This window comes from Macaca fascicularis, chromosome 4 (genome assembly GCF_037993035.2).
Source record: "Macaca fascicularis isolate 582-1 chromosome 4, T2T-MFA8v1.1".
NCBI lineage: Eukaryota > Metazoa > Chordata > Mammalia > Primates > Cercopithecidae > Macaca > Macaca fascicularis.
Genome location: NC_088378.1, coordinates 34,014,667 through 34,039,074, shown reverse-complemented (window position 1 = coordinate 34,039,074; position 24,408 = coordinate 34,014,667). Strand labels below are relative to the sequence as shown.

The window sequence follows — 24,408 nt, the reverse complement described above, 5'->3', positions numbered from 1 at the left end:
CTTAAAGCAATCCAGATTTCTTAGGGATAGAAACTTCTCTCTATTATTAAAAGCTAACTGAACGAAACTTACAAATTTCATCATCCACGTGACAGTTTTTTTAAAAAAAGTCATTGAGAAGAAAAGGGATAAAAACACACAAGGGAAATAAAGGAGTAAAGCAATTAAAAATGGCACTTTACATAGTAAGTCATAAAGCCAGAAAAAATACAATTTGTTAAGTGTTCTGTAGCCATTATTTTGTTCAGTTCTCAAAACCACCTTATCACATAGATTCTCAGTTTTACAGATAAGGCTTCCAAAACTTAGGCAATTGAAATAATTTGAAAAAGCTTGGGTAGCTATTATGTAGTTGACATGACCAGTTTGAGAAACAGTTTTTCTTTCTCAAAAATGTTCAGCAACCTTTCTCTGTCATATGCTTATCCAGATGAATATTTGGAGAATGTTAGCGCAGGTAAAATCCTTAGCATTTGTTTAATTCCTAATTTACTGCAGAGGAAACTTGACCCAAAGAGATTAACTGGCTTTTTCAAGGTTATACAGAAATAAAATTGAAAACCCAATCTCCTCTCCAGATTCTACTAAACCTCAGTGCAACATTTTTGTTACACTAAACTCAGAGATGTTGGCACATTACACTTAATTAAATAAAACCCAACTAAAATCTAAGTATTTTTCCAATGACAGGCAGATTGTCCAAATCTCACCACTGAGGATGAGCTAGGGCAGGCTTGGCTAGGATAGTTGTCAAGCAGCCACTAAAAGGGATTAGATTCCAAGAGGCCTAAATTAGGGAGCAGGAATTTCTATTCAAGATAGCCTAGAATACCAAACATTTGAGAGGCAAACCAAGCAATGGCCTGTTGGGGAGATGGGAAGTTCAAATACCTGAACGATCAAGTGCAAACACAAAGTCTAAAGGGCCCCAGACAGGTTCAAGGTTCCAGAGATAGGATCAGAGCAAAAGTAAATTAGAAATGAGAGATGGGGGTAGTTGGTTTCCCAGATGGGTGCTTGCACAACCATGTTTCATGGGACAACAGAAGTGGTCCTGGAATAGGTCTGGGGTTACTGGGAAAAGGAGGCAGGGCAAGGTTATACAAAAGCAGCAGATGGAAGTATTGCTCTCCAAAGAGTTCTCATCTACACTAAGGCAGACGGATTTACAGGAAGAACCTGATTTTGAACAGGTCCCTATATAAAAATCCATATTTACAGTATAATTTAAGAGAGGTGAAAAATCCTATTTATTCAATACTTTAATGTTATCCAGTTTTTAAATGAGAACTCTAGGACACAGAGATTGTGGCTATTCATTCAAAGTTACAAAGCCCATTACTACAAAATCAAAAAAAGATAGGTCTTCTAAGTCAGTCATTTCTATATTCATAGGCTGCCACGATAAGAGTCAAAACTGAGATGATCCTTCTTGAAACTATAAATCAATTTGTGCAAAATAAGCACATACTGCAGAAACAGTCCTTACTCCCCTAATCCAAGTGACAAAGGCTCTGCCATTCCATCAGCATTTCAAATTGTCTTGCACATTTATTGTGGCGGTCTAAGCATCATCTAAAACCCACACTATGATTAATGCCTTTAATTTTTATTTCACATATGTATCCAATTTTAAGTAAGCATGCACACAGATGCACACACACACATAATTGTATGTAATAGAGAGAGCTTACCTTTAAGTCACTTCCTGGTAACGTGCCCACTCCATCTTTCCAGTCCATAACACTGAATACATCAAACTCTTGACCACTTGTGCTAGAGGCAGATTCAGTCATGATTTATTTTTTAACCTTAAAGGGGAAAAGAAGGCATATCACTAAATATTCCACACGGAAATCTGTTTTTAATTTAGTACTCATTAGTTCAGTTCCCCTTAATTACATAATTTTCTTCATCACAATATCCCATATTCCTAGATCTAAAAACAACTACTTCAAAAATATTAACACTTTTTTCCTAGTACAATCCTTGGAAAAGTATAGAGAAAAAATATTAATAAAAATTTCTAAGTTAAAAAATGTTATGGTAAACATTTTCTATTCACAAACAAAAGAAATGCATTGATTCAAGGCATATTCACTTAAAACAAAAAGTCATAATGCCATATGGATAGAATTCCTTGCCTGTAAGTAGTCTGTTTTCTGTTTTAAGACACTAGAAAAAAGTAGACATGGATAAAGGATAATCTGCCAATTTATTATTCTAGGAAATTGGAAAACAGTCTCAAATGTACAGCAAACACCCATTAAAAGTCTCTGTTAAGATAACCAATTTGGCTACCTAAACTGTGACAAAATTCCTAATTTTCATTTTCTAAAAAAATTGGAAAACAAATTTCCATTGATTGTAGTATTGATATTGTTCTGAGACTGTTGTCTGTGTAACATGAGAAAAACAAACAAGTAATTATGTTGTTATCATAGACAACTGAAGAAAGATTGACGGGTCCTAAATTTGAAAGGAAGTGTCAGTATGAATTCATGATGTGTTTTATCTTTAGAAATATGTGTATTTTCTAGTTTTGTCCACTGAAACAATCTAGAAACAATCATCAATCAACAGTAATGAGCAGCCTAGCTTCAACTGTGGTATCTAAATACCATTTCTCACAATTCTCCCCATAGAAGGAGCTGACTTTTGCTAAATAGCAGGAAATGTCCAAGATGAAAACTTAAACATCTTGTCAAACAAGAAAGCAAAGAAGCTATCAAAGACAATGGAAGTCATATCCAAAGAACTCAAGAGCCAACCTGAATAGGCCCCTTCTGGCCAAAGAAAGACAAAGTAGCATCCTTACTATCCTTACTAATTACTAGCTGCAGTGAACTGAAACACATCAGATAAAGTAAATCCACAAGTTCATAATGACATTCAAAGCAAACAAATAAACCAAGAACACCTCATTGATCACCTTTTCAGGATTCAAGAAAACCAACTCACTATTTGGAAAAGGAAACACGGATTTATCCTGCCTTTCCAATGTGATCTGTATGTTAGAGTAACCACATCGTTGGGCAGATAAAGTTTCCCCTTAGAAAGAATTCCAGCTAATAAATGAAGAAAGAATGATAGAATATTATAAGTTGTAACCTTTAATAAATTAATGGTTCTAGGCAACGACTATCAATGGCTGCCAGGAATGTAAACCCAACACCATCTATGAAGTAGCCTTGCCAGGAAAAAACAAAATCAAACCTAATCTGATCAAGTCTATTTATAGAAGCTAGCAGAGAAAGAAAGCCTGTTAAATCACACCACAAAGATATAAGGAAGAAAATCCAGATTACCAGAAACTCTTTAGCAGCATTTCTCAAAGCATGCATTCCTCAAGGGTCTCTGAGACCCTTTCAAAAGGTCCAAAAAGTCAACTGTTTTCATAAAAATACTCACACATTCTTTGCTTTCTTCGCTGTGTCGACATTTGCACCAATGGTGCAAAACCAAGAGAGGATAAAATTGCTGGTGCAATGGCAATAACTGTAGTAGCAGCCATTGCATTCTTCCCCGCCATGCATGCACAGTAAATAAATGTCAGTTTCACTAAAGACCATTATTGATGAAGTAAAAATAATAAATGTTATTAAGTGTTGATATCTGAATATACATCTTTTTAATATTCTGTGCGATGAAATGGGAAGTACTTTGACATGCCAAAGTACCATGGATGCAAGCTCCTGATTTTTAATGGAATGCCTTTTTTACTTAACAAGCTATATTTATTCGGGTTTGGATGTCTGGTAAATATTTTGTCAAAAATTAATGAAGTGGGCCTGTCAAATGAAGGAAAACACTAACAGTATTTGTAGCTAACAATTAAATTTGAACCTTCAAGAGAAAAATCAAAATTTTGTAAAACTTACAAGCATCACCATAAGCTTGCCAGCTTCCAGATGGCTAAAGACTTTTCTAAGGCAGTGGATGGGCGGTGATAGTAATGGATATGATTTTTAAAATATTTCATAATGAAATATGTCAACACTTGAAGATCTGCCCAACTCGGTTAAGCAAAATTTTCAAAATGACCAACGCATGACGGTACAAAATTATGCATAGGTAAATGATCCATTTAAAGTGCAAGATGGACCAACAGATTTTATTTATTTATTTATTTATTTATTTATTTATTTATTTTGAGACAGTTTCGCTCTTAGTCACCCAGGCTGGAGAGTGCAGTGGCATGATCTCGGCTCACTGCAACCTCCACCTCCTGGCTTCAAGGAATTCTCCTGCCTCAGCCTCCCGAGTAGCTGGGATTACAGGTGCCCACCACCACACCTGGCTAATTTTTTGTATTTTTAGTACAGACGGGGTTTCAACATGTTGGCCAGGCTGGTCTTAAGCTCCTGACCTCAAGTGATCCGCCTGCCTTGGCCTCCCAAAGTGCTGGGATTACAGGCATGAGCCACTGCACCTAGTCCCGACAGATTTTAATGTAACAGATCATGATTCATAATTAATCAGGTTCATTGGTAAGGTTTCAAACTGCACACTGCAACTAATCTTTAAGAAACTACCACAACCTGTCAAGTTTTAGTGTGGTAACTAAGAATGTCCACTATTAAATGAAAAGGCTATTAAAATATTCCTTCCTTTCCCAACCTCATACATGCATAAAACCAGATTTTTTTCATATACTTCAAGCAAAACAACGCAATGCAACAAGAATGCAGAAGCAGATATCCAGCTATCTTCTATTAAATTAGACATTAAAGAGATCTGCAAAAATGTTTAAAAATGCCATTTCTCTCATATTTCTTTTATTCTGGAAACTGTGATTATATTTCATTAAAATTATGCTTATATATGCTATCATGTACTGGTTTTACTGTTATTTTTAAATAGTTTAAACTATTTCTAATATAGCAAATATTGATATATATATATATATATAAACTATAAAAACAATACCTCTTTGAGCTTTCAACCATTTTTAAAAGTGAAAAGGAACTTGAGACCAAAATGTCTGAAAGCCAATACTGTAAACTACATAAAAAGATGGGCAAGGAAATATGAAATTTAGATGAAAAGGGATTTAAGAAACACATCAACCAATCACAATATTACAATTCATAGATATTCTGTGGACCTTGATTTAAACAAAAGATTATTAGACAGGAAGGAAAGTATGAATGCCAAAATGGGTATTTTATGATATTAAAGAAACACCGGTTTTTTTTAAGAGAAATGACAACATGTACTTTTAAAAGAGGAGTTGTTCCTTGTATTTTAGAGGTACAAATTGAAATGAAAAGATGAAATGATGTAATGTGAGAAATCTGCTGTAAATAATGGGATGAAGTGGTAGTAAGACTGGCAATGTGTTGCTAATTGTTAAGATGTGTAAAGGGTCCGTGATAGTTTTTATTCTACTACATCCTAGTTTTGTATATGCTTGAAAATTTTGTTCAAAAATTCAGGATTTTTTTGAAGTGCAGTCCCCTTACATATATAATATACACTCACTTTTAAATAGTCAATAGGAAAAACTTCTGTTTCTTTTAATTACAGCTAATTTCTACTGGAATTTACTAGATGCTTCAGTATTTTTTCTTCTGTTTTCCCCCGTAAGTAGAGAAAACATCAAATATTAGACATATTATTAAGCCTACTTCTGATCATTTCAAAGCTTACACAATCTAAATTTGAAGAAGAATCAGATTTTACAGACCTCAAAAGCACAAGCCACAAAAGCAAAAATAGACAACTGGGAATATATGAAACTAAAAAGATTCTGCACAGCAAAGGAAACAATCAACATAGTTAAGATAAAACCTACACAGTGGGAAAAGGTATTTCCAAACTATCCATCTGACAAGGGATTATATCCAGATTATATAAGAAGCTCAAACAACTCAGCAGCAAAAAAGCAAATAATCCAATTTGAAAATGGGGAAATGATCTACATAGATATTTCTCAAAAGAGGACATATAAATGGCCAACAGGTACATTTAAAAAAACGCTCAGAATCACTAATCATCAGATAAATACAAATTAAAACCACAAGGAGATATCATCTCACCCCAATTAAAATGGCAATTATCAAAAATGTAAAAGAAGAAATGCAGGTGAGGATGCAGAGAAAGGGGAGCTCCTATATATATTGTTAGTGGGAATACAGAGTAGTATGGCCATTACAGAAAACAGTATGGAGGATCCTCAAAAAATTAAAGACAGAAATACCATATGATCCAGCGATACCACTACAGGGTATATATCCAAAGGAAAAGAAATCAGTATAGCAGATATCTGCACTCCCATGTTTATTGCAGCACTATTCTCGATAGCCAAGATATGGAATCAACCTAAGTGTCCATGAGTGGATGAATGGATTTTAAAATGTGGTTTATATACACACAGGAATATTCAGCTATAAAAAAGAATGAAATTCTGTCATTTGTGACAGCGTGGATGAGCCTGAAGGACATTATGTTAAGTAGGTAGGCACAGAAAGACAAATATCACATGTTCTCATTCATATGTGAGAGCTAAAAAAGTCTCATAGAAGTAGAAAATAGAACAGTGGTTACTAGAGCCTGGGAAGGGTAGCGGGAGGGAGGGAATAGACAGAGGCTGATTAACTGGTATAAAACTACAGTTAAATAGGAGAAATAAGTTCTAGTGTTCTATAGCATAGGGGGTGAATATAGTTAAAAATAATTTACTGTATGTTTCAAAAGAGTTAGAAGAGTGGATTTTGAATATTCCCAAAACAATGAAATGATAAGTATTTGAAGTGAAGGATATCCCAATTACCTTGACTGGATCACTACACATGGTATGCACGTATCGAAATATCATATGTATACCATTAATGTGTACAATTATTATGCATCAATTAAAACTAATTCTTTTAAAATAAGATTTCACTACCATTTAGATTGTGCCTCAAAACAGGACCTAGGATGTAAAGGGCTGACGAAGAATTAATCTAATCAATAATAGAAACATGAAATGAATTAAGACTTAGTATGACTTCTCTCTCACTAAATAGGTAACAACCAGCAATGATATAGACTCCCTATGAAGTGATGTTTAAGGGTGGTAACTTTTTTTTTTGATAGACAGTAGAGTGATAGAGTATCTTCCCCCTGGTGGATAAACTTGGTAATATCCAAGTGATCCTTTAATAAAAAAAAGTTTTACTGTTCTTTCTGGTAAAATCTCTAGATAACCATTTCCATTATTTTCTTTGGCAAGTACACTTTAAGGAAATTTAGTGAAATTATCTTATAGTATGAAATTGTCAGCTGTGACTATCCTGGTTATTACAGTTTCCATAAATATAATAGCATTTGATAATAGCATTTGTTCACCAGATACTAAGTGTCAGGCACAACACACACTTTTGTAAGTTTGATTCAATCTTACCTTCTTTCAGAAAAGGATTCAAAGTAGCAACTTACATATATTATTTCAATAATTTCTTTTTCAGAAAAAGAGGGATTTTATCATCCCTCTAGTCTACATTGAAGAAACTGAGGTGCAGAAAGATTTGGTAACTCAACCAAAACCACAGCCGGTAGCATGGCCAGCATTTGAACCCAGGTCAGTCTGATTCCAACAGTGAGCTTTCTTTGTCAACCATTGTTTAACATTTACAGAGCTTTGTCCCCCTCTGAAAATCTGGCAAAATCTACTTTCACCAGAATATGGTACACCTCAGAACATGACAAAACTAGTTTACTGGGCCAAAGTTCTTAATATAAATATCAAGTCCACATCAGTGCAACATGTATCTGATAAAGTACCTTCAAAGTACATGCTTATTAACAAAACGTCAGTAAGACATACAGATGCCACAAATAGATTTTTAGTCTTTTTCTACCTAAAAACCATATATGTATAAAATTCACAGTAGCAAAATCCTGTCTGACAGGAGGAACAGAAAGTAGCAGATATCTAAAAGCTAGCACGATACATAACCTGCAGTAAATGTTCACGTTTTAAGAAATACTCAGAATATGCCTTTGCCATATGAAACAGTAGTAACGTTACACAATGTACCCTGCCTGAAAACATGTATCTAATATTTGTAAAAATTGTTTTCACCCATATTTTCATTCTGAGGTTTGTAGAGATTCTGTATACAGTATTATAGCATAAAAATATTTACTATGTTGTCTTTCTCATCATCTAATTTTGAAGCCTATGGGTACTTTCATTATCACAAGACGACTGAATGGCTACAACAGATTGCTTTTCCACCATCTATCAATGAGGTAGAACAGCCAGCAATCAATATTATTTTAAGAAAAGCGGCTTCTAAGACACCCCAAGTCTTCCTCCCTTGTTGTCTCTCTCTGTAAATGTGTACACTTGCATACAAACATACAAAGTCCTTTACTTCAACACTTTGTGTTCCTAAGACTCGGTAAATTTTTGCAGTACTTAGAAATGCTCTCATTGTGTTTTGTTCTTGTAAGTATCACCTGGTGCTACACCATAATCCACCTGTATTCCACAGGCCACACACACACACACACAAACAGGTAAGAGAGTCACAATGCAAGTCACAAACACTATTTCTCCTTCTGCAGAAAACCCCATCACAATTTTTTTTGTTGTTGTTAAATGGTGCTGAGATTTGCTAAGGAAGTATCTTAAAAGTACACCCTGATGGGTCCTCTGTGCTACCAGACAAGAGGCAGCATTTTCCTCCTCATCTCCTCTAACTCCTATTGGACTCCAGCCACTACTAATGTCAGAAGAGGTAAGTTTGGGGTTCAGATGTCCACCAAATGCATCAGAGCAGCTTCTGATTCCCACTAATACGTATATGTCATGGCTGACCATGGCTGCAACCAAAGGCATTGATACCCAGCGTGCTGCTACCACTGCCCACTGTGGATGTCATGTCAAGGAGCCGATGACTACTGAAGACAGAGACCACTACTGCTGGCACTAGTGCAAAAGTATTGCACTCTGAAAGTCCCTGCTTTGTGAAACAATTTGCTTTTATTACAATGTTCTTCCCCTCAGCCTCCAACAAAAGGGCTGGAGAACAGACTAAATGACATATGACACTTTCTTCAGAATTACCTCCCATCTCTCTCCTATACCACTCCTCATCTCCAAACCAAAGTTGTGAAACCTGACTCTCCCTTGAGATATTCTATCTCCTGGATGAACCTCCTCACTCACTCATGTAAATAAATCCCTGGCAGCCCCGGTCTACCATGTACCACTTACATCAGGTGGTAATTAAACTAGTTAATATCTGATATTCAAAAACCCCTATAACACTTTCTATTCAAAAACCCCTATGAGGAAGCACACCACTCATATATTGATGCTGGCTCCTTTTTCGTGTCTGTTGAATGTTTAAATAATTTTTTTAATGAATAAAAATGAGTTTTTAAATCCAGTTTCATGTTTATTTCAAAGTGTATATTATAAAAGGCATATCTTCCCATGAAAATATTTGTTATTAATGCCAACAACTGAAGCTACAGCACAGACGTCAGGAAGGAAAATCCAGTTCCACAAAGCTCTCTGGTAACTTAACTAGTACTCGTTAACTATATGTGCACATTCATCAGCTCAACAGAAGGATGAGAGGAGGAGGTGTAGGGTTCACTCCTCCACCACTCAGGTATGCATTCGCAGACTGTGTATTTATGGTTCCTACCATTCCTGAGTGACACCTGGAAGTTGCTGTGACATTTAGTAATTTGTCATTTTGCAGAGACATGATTCTGAATCACACATGCCATAAAGCTGGGGCAAGGGCAAGTTGTCCAGCCTGGCTGAGACCCAGGCATGCTCTTAGTCATAGTGCTTAGTCTCAGTGCTATGAACACTGTAAATAAAGTGATAAAAACTGTATCTTTTTAAGAAATGAAACAAAATTAACTGCTGGTTGAGTCTAGTGTTGATGACAGAATGAAGGGAGTATGGGGATGTTTATGAAAGCGATAGGCTAGCCACAAAATAGAAGTTTCAGATGAATTAAAGACTGAAATGTCAAATGCAATGATGACTCAGACACATTGTGTGAACAAAACTACCAAATGCTCCAAAAGGAAATAAGTAGAAAGGATGTGTGAATTTGTTTCAATAAGTGCTCCAGACAGTACACAAATCAGTCATCAAGTGACATAAGTATTTAGGGGTCCAGAGAGACCATTTAAATTTTTCAACTCTTCTTTAGCAATTTTATGGAAGGAATTATGTGCTAAAATGATTTTTTTTTTCAAGTTGAGAATTGTGACTGGCTTCGGACATCGACCTCACAAATGTCAAGAATCTACTGTATCTCATTTTGACTAGCGATAAACAGTTTGTGTGTCCTTCATAATCTTTCCTTCCTACCACTTCTTTGCTCCTATCTGCCAGCAGTGGATAAAACAGAGCTCAGAGTGAGGAGCAGGGACTCCTACGAGCTGGGTTCCTGCAGCATATTCAAAATAAAGAGCCTGCCTGGGGCTGAGATGAAGGGAAGATACCAGTCCTCTGAGATATAAGCAGCACAACCTAGGAGGTGCACAGCACAAAGCAAAAGAGCGGGCCCTGCCTGTAACCCAAAAGTCTGCACCTGCAGATAAGGGAAGAAATACGGATTACTGAGAAAGGGTATTGACTGTAGTCTGACCATTCCTGGTCAAACCATTGTTCTCCAAATATTGTCTTTAAAAGAATGGCTAGCTAATATTCCTCAAGACCAGTTAAATAGTTTTAATAATCTTACAGTTGCTTTTTCTTAAGAGCTGCATTTTATAGCTTCATAGTTAACAATTACATTTTTCAAAAATAAGGTATAGAGATGCTATGGTTATGAGTTGAGAGTGGTTGTAAAATGAGAGTAGACATTACCTTAAAAGCAGCATCTGAGAATCAGATTCAAATTCTGTCATTCAGATAACAGGCCTGAGATCAGTGCCTGGTGTCAAGGAACTGAACTTGCCAGTTTTTGGTTAAAAGGGCAGTGTATCTTTTGTAAACAGTGTGTCAGGAATACTAACCCTAAAATCATTACTATGAACCAAACAAAAATGACAACTATGCTGAGGAGGAAGACAGCAATGAGAAAAGCCAACACCCACTGTAGAATCCAACACCTTGTTGCTATGATGCCTACTATGTAACACCATCAACTCAAGATGATTTTTTGTTTACTTTATAGAAATCATCTTTGGTCGCTAATCGCTAACTGTCGAACCTGGTGCAGAATGACATACTCAAAACTCCTAAATGTCATTCTTCAGTAACATCATCTACGAGTCTCCCCACTGCTAATCACCTTATGAATGCAGCATATAAAACAGCTTTGGGCCTCCCCACCCCGCTCACCCAGCTCCCGTCATCCTTTCATAGGTGCAAACCAAATGCTTCATTGATTATCCTCAAGATTTGCTGTACGTACTCTTACAGTTCCTCTTTCCATCCCCTACCCTTCCTTCAGCTACTTCCTTCTTTTCCTCCTCTTCGTATCACTTTCCAAAGTTTGACAATTACTCACTCCATGACTTCCAACAAATCAATCTCTCATTTTTTGCACATTTTTGAGACAGGGTCTTGTTCTGTTGCCCATGCTGGAGTGCAGTGGTACAATCATGGATCACCGCAGCCTCAACCTCCTGGGCTCAAGCAGGCCTACCACCTTAGTCTGCCAAGGAGCCAGTACTACAGGTGCATACCAGCACACCCGGCTAATGTTTTAAATTTTTTGTAGAGATGGGGGTCTCACTATGTTGCCCAGGCTGGTTTCAAACTGCAGGCCTCAAGCAATTCTCCCACCTTGGCCTCCCAAAGTGCAAGGACTACAAGTGTGAGCCACCATGCCTAGCCTGATCTCTTAAAGTCTCAATTTCCCCATGTGTAAAATGTAAAGAATAACAGAACCTTTCTTCAAAATTCATTGAGTAATGGTGAAGACAGATGAGATAGGCCAGGTAATAACACAGCATAGTACTTACCAGATACTAAACAGTCAATAAAAAGTTAGCTTCTTGTTATAATTATCTGGTTTAACAATTATTCAAATTCATGAAAGCCACTCAGTGACCTTAAAAAAAAATTACGCAGTGGCTTGCTTATTTATTCATAGAGACAGGATCTCACTCTGTTTTCCAGCCTGGAGTACAATAGCACAAACATAGCTCACTACAGCCTCAGCCTCCCAGGCTCAAACACTCCTCCCACCTCAGCCTCTAGAGTAGCTGGGACTACAGACACACACTACTCTAGGTTATTTTAAAAAATCATTTTATTTGAGTAACATCTATGGTAGTAAGCCATCTGTGTTCAAACCTTTGTCACAAGATGTGAAGATCACTACCTAAAAAGTAGATATGATCAAGTGTGGTGGTTCGCACCCATACTTTCAGCACTTTGGGAGGCTAAGGCAGGAGGATCGCCTGAGGCCAGTGGTTCAAGACCAGCCTGGGCAACATAGTGAGACCCCATACCTACAAGAAAATGCAAAAATCAGCCGGGCATGGTGTTGCACACCTATGGTCTCAGCTACTCCAGAGGCGGAGCAGGTGTGATCGCTTTGAGCCCAGGAGTTTCAGGCTTCAGTGAGCTATGATCACACCACTGTACTCCAGCCTAGGTAACAGAGTGAAGCTCTGTAAAGTAGATACATTATTTTTATTTAATACTATTACTATAATAGTAATATTTATTTTTATAGTAATAATTCCTCATATTTATATGGCACCAGAAAAGACTGCCAATTTCTTTATAAAGCAACACATCTGAAGTGACAGTGAAGGCTTAGCCACATGAAGAAGCTACTGGACCTGAAGCTCAGGCCCTCTTTCCAGAGGATACCCTGTCCTTGGAGGAGCCTAATGAATGGTCACCATGCCGGTCTGACTGCACTTAAACAAGACTAAAGGCCAGGGCAACATTCCGCAAAGTCTGCTCCCCAAAACACAACTTTTCAAAGACCATTTATTCATGTCCCCTGAGAAAGGGGTTTGTGGTAAAAGAAATGTCTAATACCCTACGGTCTTTGGGAGATGTCCAGGGCACACTGATGTGCAACCATCTGTGGAGTGCCTTCCCAGCCAAAGTTTCCCAGAGTCACTGAGTCTTGGCACGATTATCACATCACATCAAGTTCCATGGGATCCCTCATTTGGAAGGCACTGAGCTACAGAAAACAAATTCAGGAAATCACATGAAAGTAAGGTACTGTTTTAGAGGATAGAGTTTATTCATCTTCAAGTTGGATTCAACTACAAGGATGCTACCTTCTAATCTAGCTCCCAGTCTGAACCTGTTTGTTGGTGTAGTGTCTAATACCAGGGAAGGTCCTCAGGACTTGTAAGTACTTTGAGTCCAGACTTGAGAAAGTGATTCTGAGAAACGTATGGTCCCTGCCTCCTAAGACCTCCCTATAGCTCTCAGATTTAGTTTTTGATGACCTTCTTTTACCTCCATGACACCAGAGAAATACAGTCATTAATGGAAGGACTCATGTATCCACAAATACAAGGTCACATGGGGTAATCGTACAAAACCCATAAGCCTAACAAACATGAAAGGGAAACAAACATGGTGGGGCACATGAGTTTCTTCAATGCTTTGTCATTTTTAAAGGGTATCGTCAATACCAGCCTATTTGACCCTCATAACTACTTTCTTAAGACTGATAAACATTATCATCCTCATTTCACAGATGAGAAAATTGAGGTCACCCAGCTAAGAAACAGATTTTATCTTCCAAGACGTTGCCAACACATTGTATTTTAGTCAACCTAGAAGACAACTTAATGTAATGGAAAGCAAAGGCTTTGGAGCCCCAGTGCCTGGGTTGAAATCGTTGAAATCTTTTTTTTTTTTTTTTTTTTTTGAGACAGAATCTCGCTCTGTTGCCCAGGCTAGAATGCAGGGGCGAGATCTCAGCTCACTGCCAGCTCCGCCTCCCGGGTTCACGCCGTTCTCCTGCCTCAGCCTCCCGAGTAGCTGGGACTACAGGCACCCGCCACCATGCCCGGCTAATTTTTCGCATTTTGTTTAGTAGAGACGGGGTTTCACCGTGTTTAGCCAGGATGGTCTCGATCTCCTGACCTCGTGATCCGTCTGCCTCGGCCTCCCAAAGTGCTGGGATGACAGGCGTGAGACGCCGCACCCAGACGGGTTTAAAACTTGCTTCACAATTTACTAGCTATATAATCGTAGCCAGGGTACCTAACCTTTCTTGAGCTTTAGCTCCTTCATCTGTAAAATGGGTTAGGTATATTTACTCCATCGAGGTGTAAACACTTTTTTAAAAAAAAAAATATGCACACTAGAGTGCTTTGCACATAGTGAATGCTTGGTATATAAAAGTTACAGTTATTCTAAAGAAAAGACAAGTGGCCGGGAGAGGTGGCTCACTTTTGTAATCCCAGCACTTTGGGAGGCCAAGGCAGGCAAATCAAAAATGGTCAGGAGTTCAAGACCAGCCTGGCCAACATGGTGAAACCCTATCTCTACTGAAAATACAAAAATTAGCTGGGTGTGGTGGTGACTGAAAATACAAAAATTAGTTGGGCGTGGTGGTGCACGCCTATAGTCCTGGCTACTGTAGATGCTGAAGCACGAGAATCGCTTGAACCCAGGAGGCGGAGCTTGCAGTGAGCCAAGATCACACCACCCACTGCACTCCAGCCTGGGCGACAGAGTGGGACTCTGAGTCAAAAAGAGAAGGGCAGGGCAGGGGAGGGCAGGGGAGCAGAGGGGAGGGGAGGAGCTCTCCAGGGTACACATGACCTCCAAGCACCAGTTTATCAGATCTCTGAAGTCTCACAGGGCAGAGGAATGAAAACTGTACCAAGGCCAATACCTTTACATCGAAAAAGGCCTATTTAATTTCTCAGGAGTCCAGATATGAGGATAGGGAAGGTGGGCAGCAGGGCAGTCAAAAACAATGATACGACTCAGATTTCACGGACAAGTAGATTTCAAAGTGAATTTGGGAGACTGATATAAGGTCAATAGCTGTTAGTTTTGCCAAGTTCTTATAAAGAAAAAAAAAATGTAACTGCCAACAAAATAAAAACGACATAATTTCTGAGAAACTACTCAAGACTAAGCCATTGGCAATCTTACTATGACGTTTTTGCTGAGGAGGCAGAAAAACGTCCTCCCATACCAAATGTGGTTCCAGGACCTGCTTTCAAGAGAGCTGGTACAGCGGCAAACAGAAAGTGCTGTGAGAGATTAAAGCAAGAGGCCAGTACAAAAAAGAGAGATAAAAGCTCTGGGTCATCATCCCCAAAGGGGCTACAGTGGGAGTGTTTCTCTATAGGAGCACTGGAGTATGTATGTGCAAGTAAGATGCCAGGACCAGGACATAAGTGGGCTGGGAGGACAGAATCTATACACTGATTATAATGCTCATGACATTGTATCTTGATCATCTACTTACAGGAGGTTTTGAAGCAGAGAGACCTTGATTTACCCATTTTGTTATCTCTTATGAATATCCTTAGTAGGTACTGATAAAACTTATCAAATGAATCAATAAAAGAGAAGAGGAAAATACAATACACTACTGGAGGGGAATGGAAGGGGCTTGGGGACAGGAAAAATCAGAGAAAGACCTTCATCTGTCCATCTAGCTCATATTCTCCAGTGAAAATTCTAACTAGGCTGCTAAGTATTTGTTTACCTCTTTGGCAGAAGCATAACATCACCACTCCAAGAAACTCTCCTTATATAAGTGTCAGTGGAGAACACATCAAAAGAAGTTAAATTCAAACCTCTTAAACAGACTTATTCAATAAGGATAAGAGAAAAATCTAAACTCACACTTAAAGCATCTCTCAACAAACACACATTGCTACGAAGAAAAATATTCCTTTCAAATCAAGCATGACAGAGACCAGCTTTGATATTCTACTCACCCTGCCTGATAAGAACTCTGAATCACACACATATTGGAATTAATGTCTGTTGTGGAGAGATGTGAAATCTGCCCTAAGGACCTAAGTTCATAGATTTCAGGCAGGAAAAACTCTAGATCATTATTACAATGTGAGAACTGAAATCTTAGCAGCATCAAGAACAAATCCTTGAGAAGCTGGGTCTTCCGTTCTCATCCATCCCTGCAGAGGAAACACCTGAGTGTGAACTAATCCATGCTGCCTTTAAACATGAAATCAGTCATTACAGCGGTTCCACCTTATTGATATTTTCTCAGAAACGCTGTCCCTTTTTCTCCTAGTCATATTTTAATGTGAACGATCCTATTTATAATGTCGCTATGGTCTCTCTGATTTGCTACCTTGTCTGCCATGGAGATCATATGCAAAGGGTAGTCACCAAAGGCAACCTTTACAAAATCTCAACTTCCTGCCCTTCTGTGTTACTGTAAGAAGGACGAATTATTTGAGATTCTGTGGCCTAACCTACTTACTTCCTCTAAAGAAGGAACAGAAAATGAAAAATGCCTTTCAAGAAAGAAAAAAAAAAAAAAGGTACACAGAAAGTGAAATCACAAACTGACATTAACGGGCCTATGGCATATTTAATAGACTCTCATTAAATGCTCTTATTTGAAATTCATGTTCAACGTACAGACTATATCTCAATTTGAGCCAGAAATATTTTTTAAAGTGCTATCATATCATCAACATACTATACTAGAAGGGTAATAATAGAAATTTTACACCCATTAGAGGGATTCAAGGGCCATAAAAAGAACAAAAACCTGACACAGATATTTCTATGCATATGCTAAATATGCATGAACTGAAATTTAAAAAGAAAAACTAAAAGTACTCTCTTGTTCTTTTTTATTTTACTTCATAATTTTTAATGCTAAAAGTAGTATCTTCTTTTTTCTTATTTTGCTTCATATTTTTATAGAACATAAAGCTAAAATTAAAAGATTTACACTTGATTTCTCTTTTGCATGTAATGAATTAGATTTGGCTAGATTTTTTTTTTCTTTCACAGAAGTCTACGGGCTTATCTCGATAACCATTTGTAGCCAACCTGCTTATCAACAGACTGAACAGCTAAGCCTCAAGTCCACCCAATTAGACCACAAACCAATACAGTTAATTACTAAGATCATTTAATAACCAGACCAGATTGACCACCTAGGAATTTCAATTCACTATTCAGGGTTCAACAGTGTAATGGATGGAGAAAAATAATCAACTGATTTTGGTGCCTGAGCAATCATACCCAAAATGTTCTGGTAGCTAAACTAGCTTAATTCCACAAAATTTATATAATATAAAGATATGGTCCAGCCTTTAAAAGGTCTGGTACACAGTATATGCTCAAAAAATGTATTAAATAGAACTTCAACAAAAGAGAAGCAGCCCATTACCTTGTAATCAATGCCCACAATGGCATCCTTCTAAGTCAAACTGAAGATCTGCTTGATCCACCGTAACTCATATAACAGAGAGATATAATTCCTATTGCAATACAAAACCACCCGATGAGTCAAAATAGACTCTTCACCTCATTTTGCAAACATGGGACATACTCTTTTGGTTACAGTGTATAACATCAGTAATTATAGCACTCTTGCTCAGGATCTTAGTCATATTCCCTGTTTTCATCTTTTACTTTGATTCTAGGACACATTTCTACCACACCACCCCTCCATTTTCTCCCCACCATTGTCTCTCTTATTTTAATTTTCTTCTTTCCTTTTACAATCCTGGCTTTAGAGTAAATTTCATAACCTACTGAGCCTACCTTGGTAGATTCAGGTCCCACTCTTTCATTGACTGACTGCTTTATATATATATATTTTTTTCATAACTAGTCCTACTACCTTATTGGATCTCTTCCTACAAAGAACAAAAGAAATCTTTATATAAATAAGCCCAGTGTTTCCCAAACCTATTCTGAGTAATGTTTTATCAACAGTTTGTGATTATTTCAAGGCCATGGGCTAGACCAAGGTGTTCTTTTCAGAATAATTCAATAATTGGTCTTTTCTCAATTCTTGGTTTTGAAAAGAAAAAAAAGAAGAAAGTAAAGCCAGTTTTTCTTCCCATCTATTTTTCTTATACCTGTTCATTATTGCTCATCTTAGTAAACCAATGTAAAAGAGCACATACATTAATCTGGAAATGTGTTGTTTTTAAAATATTCTGTGTTACTATTTTGAAAATCAAAAACCTAAAGATATATCAATCATATGCCAGTATCATTTTCCCTGACTCCACCCCTTTCAAACTGCATGATATGAACAAGTTACTAAGTAACTCTGAGCACCAGCTTGCTCTAAAAGACAAAAAATAATACCCAGTGCTCGAGGTCAGTGAAAGTATGAGAGGTAACAGTCAGTGCCTAGAACAGTACCCATACAGAAAGCACTCGAAGTATTTTTGGATGAATAAATAAATATAAAGCATCTAGCTTAATGCTTGATCTTCAGAAGGCACTTGATATACAACTGCACTTAACATTGTATATCAACACTTCATAGTGTTTTGCAAAGAGCAACCCCGTCTGCCGGGTCCTATCACAGGAACACATTTCCCACCACATCCAGAGATGCCATCACAGTGTCTACAGCATTTATCTACCATTCACCCATACTTAACCATGGCTTTGTTTTGTTAATTGCCATCATATGTGCATGGGTTATCTCCCCAACTAGATTAGGAACACACTGAGCCCAAGGATTGATGCTCGATGTCTTTGTAGCCCCAACACATACATTCATTCAACCCTGCTGTTAATTGTTGATTTTGTGAAGCAGTTCACAACAGTAATTTACACAAAATAGAGGCTCAATAAATATCTGTTGGTGGAACACAAAACACTGATTTACAGTGTATATGGGAGAAAGAATAATAAGGCAGAAGACATTTTACTGTTACATATAATATGCATGCCATTCTTTTAATAACCATCCAACTAATTAATTCCAAGTCTACTCAGAAAGAAACTACAGCTTATGAAGAAAGTTCCCTCATCCAAGATCACCCAACTTAACTTTACTCAAGTTCCTCTCAAAGATCCTTGTTCATTCCTCCAAACTATCTTGTCTCCCAAATGGGAATTTTCTAAAGGTCTTCCCCAATTTTACTTCATAAATCAAGCTTAGTTACATACCAAGGATACCCTTTCCTGGTGCTTCTTTTCATTCACCCACTGCATAGCTGCCACAGTCAATACAAATCCGTTCGTAATTTCCCACTATTGATTTACATCGACAACCATCAATGAAATAATTTAATACAGTAAAGAGATAATCTGAGAATATTCCTATTAGATAATTAAGCCCTTTACAAAATGTATCTTCCATGGATCCACTGAACTTCAAGATGTCACGTATAAATGTGCACACATATGAACGTATAAATAGTTCTCTCTAAATACAGTATCTTTACCTATGTTATAAGCATCCCCAAATCCTTGTAAGGAACAAATCCCTCAATAGTAGCAAGTGGTAACACTGGAAGACAGTGTAGATCTTCACCAGAAAGTCACCTTGCCAACACACTGGTCAAAGAAAGAATCACCTCGATCCATCTTGCTAGACTCTTGCTAGACACACAAATCAGGCATTCCTTGACAGTGGGTGAAGGGCTTCTTACTCATTTCTGAAGACGAAGCACTAAAAGAGGAATGCATTATATTGTGCTATGTGTATTGGATAATATGCCATTGTCCTGCATCAGTTAGCCCAGAAATCCATGTTTCCTGGCTCAACAGCTCCAAAGAGTGCTGGAGCCCTCATCCTTTCCTACTGGTACCATGTGAAACTGTTACACTATTATTAGAAGAGTTCATTATGTCTACTCCCAGAGTAAGGATCTCTAGAACTCCTCAAGAGCAAGGATCTAGTCTTTTAAGTGTTCAACACTGTAAGAGCTCAGAAAGAAACTGGTTAAGTAACTAGCAGAAACAATACTGCAGGGATCACTCAAGTTACCCATCCTTGGGATGCCAACGGTATATCCCACACACCACATAAAGTAAGTTCTCTCACAAATTCTCCATCCTAACTGCACTACTATAAACAGCACTGGCTGAAATATGGAATTCTTAAAAATAAACTACCAGCCCAGTAGAAATTCTTTAAGAACCAACTCACAATTACTCAGGGACTAATTAAACAGGATATAGACTTCTTTTTTCCTCCCCTATTGGGTTTTTGGATTCTTAGAACATTGATTGGATAATCTCCAAAGATTGGAGATGAAATAAAACTAAAACTTGTCAGGGTTTATTTTGTCAGGTTTAGTAGAATCAAATCGAAAATAATAACAGATAGTACTTGCAATTTTTTTTAATCTAGATTTTACATAGTTGGCTATAATTAGATTGCAGCCAAAGAGGTCTAGAAAACAAAGAGGAAAAGCCCTACTTGGACCTTTCCTAAATTCAGTCATTCGGAGGACTCATGTTCTGGCCCCTATAGTTAGTTTAAATCATTACTACTCCACTTACCTATTTTCTCATCCTCATCTCCCAGCAGACTCATGCAACTAAAATATTAATTACAGTACATTAATTCCCCTCACACCAACCCTTCTACTTTCATCACCCTACCATTTTCACAATTAGGCATCATTTTAAAGTATTTCTTTCATTTACTCCTTCTACTTATTCAATGACTAGTTTGGGATAAATAAATTTCAGGTTTTATATTCTGCACCATGTTAGAGCATGGTCTCTTCCCTCAAAGAGCCAACAGTATACAAGAGAAACTACTTTTTTCTCAAGACAAGATACACTCCTAGAAATATTCTGAGAAATCCGTATCATACACACATCAGAAACCAATCTAAAAATTTTAGCCAAGAGTTAAATCAATATATTCTGACTTAGACAATCTACCTCCAGCCCTTCACAAAGCTTGACAAAGGTAAAATGATATGACCACTATACATCTGAATAACTCTTTATGGTTCTCAAAATCTGATTTTATTTGATTCTTTTAACAAAAGATACGAGGCAAGTATTGCTCCCACTCTGCAGATGAGGAAATGGAGGTTAAAGGAGGTAGAGTGACATATACAAGGTGATATATCTAGTTATTGAATTTAGTCTTCTGATTCCTATTCTAGCATTCTATCCACAGACCCAGTGACTTCCCAAAGAAAAACAAGCAGTGTCTTCAAATCAGCACATTTAAACATGAAACTCACCATCTTAGGAAACAGATTTTACTCCGCTTGAACTCTACTTGTCTGCATGACCCTCCTATAGCTGTTCTTGCCCCATTGTCTCTGCTGCATACTACATGGACCACATCTACTTATTTTGCTAATTACGCAATTCAAAGCGATCCACGAGCAGCAAAAGACAATAAACTCCTGTCAATCATTTTTATATCAATAATTATTCATTTTGACTTCTAGATTACATCTGGCCCAATGAAGGTTGTTAGTTCTGCTCTAAAAAGGTAGGCTAATTTTGGTTTTCTTTTGTTTTTGCCAAACAAGATTTAGCGACCCCTTTATTACTCAAGACAGGGCAGAAAAACAGGCAGAAAAGGAGAGGGGAAGATTAAAGGAAGAAAAAAACAAAAACAAAAAAGGTATAAACAGTAGAAAGCACTGGAGTAGCATAAATGTACTGAAATGTTCTACCCCCAGAGATGGCTGCCCCCTCTGCCTCAGAATGACCTTTGCCCTAAAAGGAGGTCCTGGAGTATTGGAAAGAAGCCAACACCCTCCAAAATTACTAAAGAGGTATTGGTAGACAACAGCTGTATTCCCTTTGGAGGCATGTTCAAAAGTTGCCAAGTCTAAGCTAACACACTGAAACTCACACTCATAACCGTGCAACATGGTACTTGGCACAAGTCAGCCCATCTTGGATTTAAGCCATAGAAGTTATGTGACAAATACCCCCAAAGCACTCAATGTAAATTTCATTCACAAAATGTTACCACTGGCCCCCCCAAGACATTTAGAGTTCCAGAATCTTCCATATCACTGTATAACGATGTAACACACATAATAATTTACAACCCTTTTGTTCCAGTTTTTCTACTTTTTCAACTCCAAAGAATAAGACAATTTACTTTCAGTAGAAAACAGGTGCTAAAATCCTAATTAAGAATCTAGTAAGTAAGCCAATACAAAGATTATCCAGGACAATCTCATAACTTCCTAACGTTTCATTCAAACTACAGTCACACTTAGTGTCAATACATTCATGCATTCAAAGCAGTCCCACAAAATGATGTTTTTCTGCCAAGCCCTTCTCATACTCTCCTTCCTGATCTCCAAATGCAGCTTTTTAACATTTGCAGGTATGTCAAGCAATTTGTTTCAACAAGTGGGTCTTACCTTTCGGCGGTGATAAAACACAGAACTCTCTGGCGATCTTCACAATTGCTGTCCACTCTCAAGATTTCTCCTAAGGGTTCTATCATTCGTTTAAAAAGACGGAAGGTAAAATCAAAACACTGTCATCAAAAAGAAACCTTCAAATCCACAATCCCCAATTAAGAAGTTTACATTCTGAATCACTTAGGCATAATTTTACACCATGCCAGTCGGTAAATTAAAATAAAATAAGCTGGTTCTAGATGAGTTGAAATGGATTTTAATCATTCCTATCATTCCCATGTCCTAAATTCACCCAATAAAGTGTCTCCTATTGTATATTACAGGCAGGTGAAAGTTACAAGGATCATTTGAGTCAACTTTAATTTCCCTCACTGTTTTTATCTTTAAAATTAAAGATATTTTACAGAATACACACTGGAAAAAGAATAGATATTATATGAACAGTTTTAACCCATACGTTTAAGGACTTTAAATCACAAATTATACAAGTATTCAGAAACAATTTCGTACTCAGTGAAACAAAATTACAGTCTTAGAACCAAAAGGGACTACTTATTCGGACTATACATAACTATACAGCTAAGAAACTACATAAAATTGCCTTATATTTATCAGAGAGTAAAATGAACAGCTCATATAAAAGGCAAATCTCAACTAAAGGTCTTTTCCATTTCTTCAAAAGTTTTAAACACATTTCAACTTCGCAGTTTTATTAACATTCAAAATGAAGTCATCAGCTGAGACTCATAATTAAAAATTGATCAGAGGTACAGACACCGATAAATGCAAAAGCAAACAATTGTTTCCAATTCAGGGAGCGATCAATCTCAAATCCCAGAATAAGAGCAAAGTGTTTTTCCCACATAACTCATGTCGGATGGAAGTTACAGGGTCTGAGTCCTCAGAATTCATTGCTCCGATTTACTAAACTTTCAATTTCTGATCAAGCATCCTTTCACACAACATCTGGCTGCTCGCTCAGGTCCTCTAATTACTTCCACGTCTGAACGGACTACGTAGCTACAAGTAAAGGCCAAACTTTGCTCTCGGCCTTCCGAACTTAAAGACGCGTTTAACCACTAGAGGTCTCCCCTTGGCCAGTTTTGCACGTTCGCTATTTTGCTGCACTTGAAACTTTCCGGAGAAATGCTCTCTACTCGAGTCAGTGTTTTTCTAAAAACTTGCGCAAAAATCCACGCGACCGAGATAGCCAGCACACAGCCTCTCGGACTCCCTAAACCAATAAAGACATCACAAACAACGCTCTAGGAAAACCAAAAGGAGAAATGGACGCACTTGCCCCGGCCGCGCCCCCCCACCCCAAAATCTTATTTCTCATCTCAGTTCCCCCTAACCTAACAATTAAAAATCTATTTTTGTTTCTATGCACTCTGAATGATCTCGAATGCATTTTTCTGGCGGTGGCCCCGAGGTGGAGAAGAAGCGGGCCAAGGGATGCGGGGCGTTGGGGGTGGGGGCGGTGAGGGGGAGGGCCGTGCTCACAGTGCCCAAGGAAGTTGCCTAAGGAAAGGGACTCTGTTTTTCGGGTCCCCTCAAAAAATCGGCGGGGAGGGGGAGGAAAAGGAAGCGGGGTGGTGGCAGCAGGGGGACTCAGAAGGGAAACCGAAGCAACGTTTACCTCCGTCTCCCGTGGAAGGGTGGGGTAAAGCCGCGGTCCCCGCGCCCCGGAGAGCAGTTAGTTACCCCCACCTCCCTCCGAGCGCAGGCGGACAGACCGACGCCCCCAGCCCTCCGCGGGGACCCGGGAGGAACCCGCCCGCTTTTAAACTTTCTCTCACGGTCGCGCTGCGGGCCGTGCTTTGACCGGGACGGGGGGAGGGGGGAATCGCAGGGCCTTTTTTTTCTTGAAAGGTAATTAAAGTTTTACCACCAGTCCAAAAGTTGCGCCCTCCCCCCGCCCGTGCCACCGTGCCCTCCTCCCCCTCCAGGCTCTCAAGTTTTCCTCCCTGCCCGCCGGCCCCCACACTCCACCAGCTCGCGGGGCGCGCGGCGGATGCCTCGGCTCCTGCGCTTCCCGATCCCCACCCCCGCCGGCCTCTACTTCCCCCCGCCCCGCCGCCGCGGCGCGAGGACGGCCCGCGGGGCCCAGGACGCGAGTGTGCAAAGCCCATTATTCCGGAACGGCACACGCACGCGGCGCGAGGCGGG

General features: G+C 38.5%; 1 protein-coding gene across 13 annotated transcripts in view; it reads right to left on the bottom strand.

The window, feature by feature from the left end:
- The window catches only part of L3MBTL3 (L3MBTL histone methyl-lysine binding protein 3), a 122,884-nt gene that overhangs the window by 96,921 nt on the left and 1,555 nt on the right, over nucleotides 1–24,408 (bottom strand). For 9 of the 13 annotated variants that reach the window (XM_005551804.4, XM_005551807.4, XM_065543386.2 and 6 more), the window contains exons 2-3: nucleotides 22,237–22,315; nucleotides 1,695–1,811 (exon numbers count right to left, since the gene is read on the bottom strand). In XM_005551804.4, the coding sequence (XP_005551861.1) occupies nucleotides 1,695–1,796 (102 nt within the window). In that variant the 5' untranslated portion in view covers nucleotides 1,797–1,811; nucleotides 22,237–22,315. Of the gene's footprint in view, nucleotides 1–1,694; nucleotides 1,812–22,236; nucleotides 22,317–23,878; nucleotides 24,277–24,408 lie in introns of those variants that run through there. The other 4 variants (XM_005551805.5, XM_074039002.1, XM_074038999.1 and 1 more) reach the window with 3 other exon arrangements.